At 36.7% G+C, this 3,840-nt stretch overlaps 1 protein-coding gene across 1 annotated transcript; it reads left to right on the top strand.

Moving 5' to 3' along the window:
- Positions 1–1,348: 1,348 nt before the first annotated feature.
- Positions 1,349–1,954, top strand: LOC124358169. Its single transcript, XM_046810463.1, has one exon. The coding sequence runs from the start codon at positions 1,349–1,351 to the stop codon at positions 1,952–1,954; it is 606 nt and encodes a 201-aa protein (XP_046666419.1).
- Positions 1,955–3,840: the final 1,886 nt, after the last annotated feature.

The following is a 3,840-nucleotide window of genomic DNA, read 5'->3' as shown; positions in this document are numbered from 1 at the left end:
CCATCACCATAGACTAATAAAATGAATAATGTTTACATGAATTTCTTAGACAATTGTACTGTAACAGTGAGAGATAATACAAGAGTTTCTAAGAACTTGTGTAAAACATATTTAGAGAAATACATTCCTCTGAATATTCATTACTTTGAGGCAATGGACAAAACGACTGCCCTGAGCTCCTTGGTCGCTATTCAGATAAAGTCTAGACTATATATCGAGGCTGACAGGTTTATGTCTTGGGCCTTCTCCAGAGCCCCAGTGCGCCATCATTCTGAATCTCACCCGAACCCTAACTTCCTGCGTGTGAAATATTACAACTAAAAACACTACTATCGCTCTCTTACTTATACCTTAAAATACAATATTATATTCATATATTATGTTAATTAAATTAAACAAAAATATTTAAATGATATTTGCTGACAGCATTAATTAATTAAACAATTGCATTCTATTTTATGAAACTCTACATTTTGACGTAACAATCTCCTATTCTCCTTATCACAGAATAACATGTTGTAATGTTTTAGGAATTCTAGTTCTGAAAAAATTAACAACAAGTAGGGTTTTGCTTTAAATAATTGTATGGATTTAGATAGAGCAAACGTATAAAAAATTTTGTAAACTATAACTGAGGTGGTTAAAACTACGATTGGCAGTAACACCAATCTTAAAGTTAAGGCTTTCAGCTAATAAGATGAAATACCGAGATAAACGAGATTGCTTGGATTTGGCAGCGATCCGGAGTTAGTTTTTCAGTTACGGATCCCAATTACCTCAAATACTTATACATTTCATGTTGACGGTTGGAAAGTATAAAAATTGCGGTTTTTGTATACATATTTACTTAGAATATTATTACACATAGTTAACATCTAACTAAATAAACTATGTTAACCTCCTTAACTTAATAAGTAACCAACGATGTATTACTTTAAATAGGACAAACAATCACAATATTAAACAATGAGACTTGTCTGATATCAGAGATTGCAGTCAAATTCAATATAACAGTCCGATCATTTACAACAAAATTTTAGTTTCCCCACATTAGTCGACTTCCAAAAAAAATGTATAGTAATGAAGTGTGCTCAGTGGTTCTTAACTACCTGAAAGAGACTCCATTAGATGGACAGGGGCTCCCGGTCCAGGGTGTCATCCTGCCTGCGGTCGGCAATGCAGTTATCATATCGTTCTGCATTATCTGCTAAGCCGGATCAAGGCAGGGTGATGAGAGTTACCGCCGCGTGCCCCACTTCGAACCATTTCCTCTACGAAGGTCGCCACACAAGGTTTGCTGACTGGCGATTCATTCATAGGGCGCGCGCCTCAACGTTTTTACCCTTGAATGGATGCAGGCGCTGGGGTGCTGGGGACCGGCGGTTGCCGCCGATGTGGTCGTCATGACGAGACCACGGCCCATGTGCTTTGTCACTGTTTACCGTCCATGGCCGTGGTCACGAAGCGTCATGACGCCGTCCTTGGCCTCCTCGCGGCATCTATCCGACCTTCACCTGGGGGTGAGGTGCGCCAGAACCAGCGGGTACCTCTCGACCAGCTGCTGCCTGAACGTGTTGTCCCAGACAACTTGGCTCGCCTCCGGCCTGACTTGGTGGTCATCGACCGTGACCGTAAATTAATTAAATTGGTCGATGTCACCATGCCGTACGAGGACGGATGGCAGTCCATTATTGACGCACGGGAGAGGAAATACGCCGCATATGATCCCCTCGCCCAGACTCTCCGAGCCGGCGGCTTCCATGTCACCGTGGACGCCTTTGTTGTCGGCTCTCTGGGCGCGTGGGACAAAGCCAATTGGGGGACCCTGGCCCGACTAGGTGTTTCCCGGCAATATAGTGTGGCCCTCTCCCGTAAGTGTGTCTCCACTACCATCCGCTGGAGCCGGGACATATACGTGCAGCATATTACGGGTGTGCGACAATATAGCCCATAGAGCAGGGGAGCCGTCCATGGCCCTTAGTTTTAAGTTGTTTTTAAAACTTTAACCTTTAAATCGCATGTTTTTTTATTTGCACTTGCATGTGACGTAGATTTAGTATTTTAATTGTTTTAACCGTAGTTTATAGTATTGTTAAAACAGAGGCCTTTTCATAGTTTATATCATCGTTATTGTTTAAAAATTATATATTGTTATTTGTTAATTTATTATTATTGTTATTAAATGTAAGTATATGACGTTAATTAGTTTTTAAGCAACTTGCATGTTGCACTCTGACTGTATAATTATTTGACAATTAATAAATGAACTAGATGATGAAAAACAATAGCCGAAAAAATGAAAGGCCCAAAATATCTGACAATTATATTGGTCAGAAAGAGAACCATGGATTAAAAAGGCTTCTTTTGGTACTCACGGACTCGGGCCGCTTTAAGGAAATCAGGCTATACCTCCCCATCAGCGGCAATCATACTTACCTAGTGATAGGGATTTCTCAATAATAAAAAGTAAGTTAATTAACACATCAGCTTATATACATTGCATCAACTTCAATTATTAAAAACTAATAAAAGTGGTGGTATACATACTATAAAAAATCAAGTGTTTCGGAGGAAATAAGAGGAAGGGACATCCCCAAAAGACAAATTTATTTTCGGAATTATCTCATTCATGCACTTTTCTTATGGGAATACCAAAGGTACTGTTACTGCTAGAAATGTTATTGTTGAGCTCATTACACATACATTCAAACTTTCCAACGTGACAAATCAAAGCATTCAACTACCTAAAAATGATTGGTAAAAGCAAGGAAAGGTACCTATAAAACACCAAAATATAGAGTACTTTAGAATACTGCATCATTATATTCCAGTTGAGTATATGGATTTTCATAATGATATCTTGGTGTGGCCTAAAGGTGATATAGCAACCGCTGAAGATAAAAGTAAAATCGATTAAAACTTTTTAATCATGTGATATCAAGTTTCTTTCTTCAAATTTACTAACCTTTCACTATGTATTTATGTATTTCAATGTATATTTCACTGTTTTGATTAAATGTGTCATAAAAACATCTATATTTCAATCAATAACCTTTAATTATACAAAAGCATTCTAAGTCGATGAATTTAAATACATACAATATATACATTATAACAAATTTGGAAAAAATATAACTGATTCTAATTAACAATATACTAAAATAACCTTGTGATTTTTAGCAATTTTATAAATGTTTTTAGTAGCTCTGAAGTTATTTTGGCTCGAAAGTTTTGTTTTTTTAGTTATGACACTTTTCTATACACCGATTCAGAAAGAAGTTTGCTAGGCATGATCACCTGAAAATTTTACAATATCTAAAGCAATTACTTATATTAAAAATAAATATTTTCTCAAAGTAAAGATAAACAATTACAGTTACTAAAAATAAGTTTATATGATACAATGGGGATATTCAGGTATGTGGACTCAAGATTTTCGAATAAATATATACTGCATATACCTCTCGTTCACTCGGCCACCGTGGAAAAAACCTTTATGGCAGGAGAGGTAGTAAAGGACCACGACAATTAATTTCGCCAACCGCTCCAGCCACATACTCTGGCAGCCAATTTAGCAGCCACTCACACAAACAACTCCTTGTCTTTGAGTTATTTCTCAAACATTCTCTTGTATTCAATGTATTTAGGACAAGACACAGTTGTGTCGGGCCATTCATATCATTGCTGAAAGTGTGTGATAATGGTAATAATATTTTCAACTGAACAATAACTAATTATTAACTTATATCCATCAGAGATTGCTAATATGTAATATATCTTCGCATTGGACTAGAGAGTTGTCTTTTTAAACTTGAGTTTAGATCCTCTAAAAGTTATTTT

The sequence above is a fragment of the Homalodisca vitripennis genome, chromosome 3, assembly GCF_021130785.1.
Source record: "Homalodisca vitripennis isolate AUS2020 chromosome 3, UT_GWSS_2.1, whole genome shotgun sequence".
Taxonomy (NCBI): Eukaryota; Metazoa; Arthropoda; class Insecta; order Hemiptera; family Cicadellidae; genus Homalodisca; species Homalodisca vitripennis.
The sequence above is the reverse complement of the archived record's forward strand: the minus strand, read 5'-3'. Positions and strand labels throughout refer to the sequence as shown.

Coding starts and splice junctions, on each gene's coding strand:
- LOC124358169 (XM_046810463.1), top strand. CDS start 1,349: ATGGATGCAGGCGCTGGGGTGCTGGGGACCGGCGGTTGCCGCCGATGT.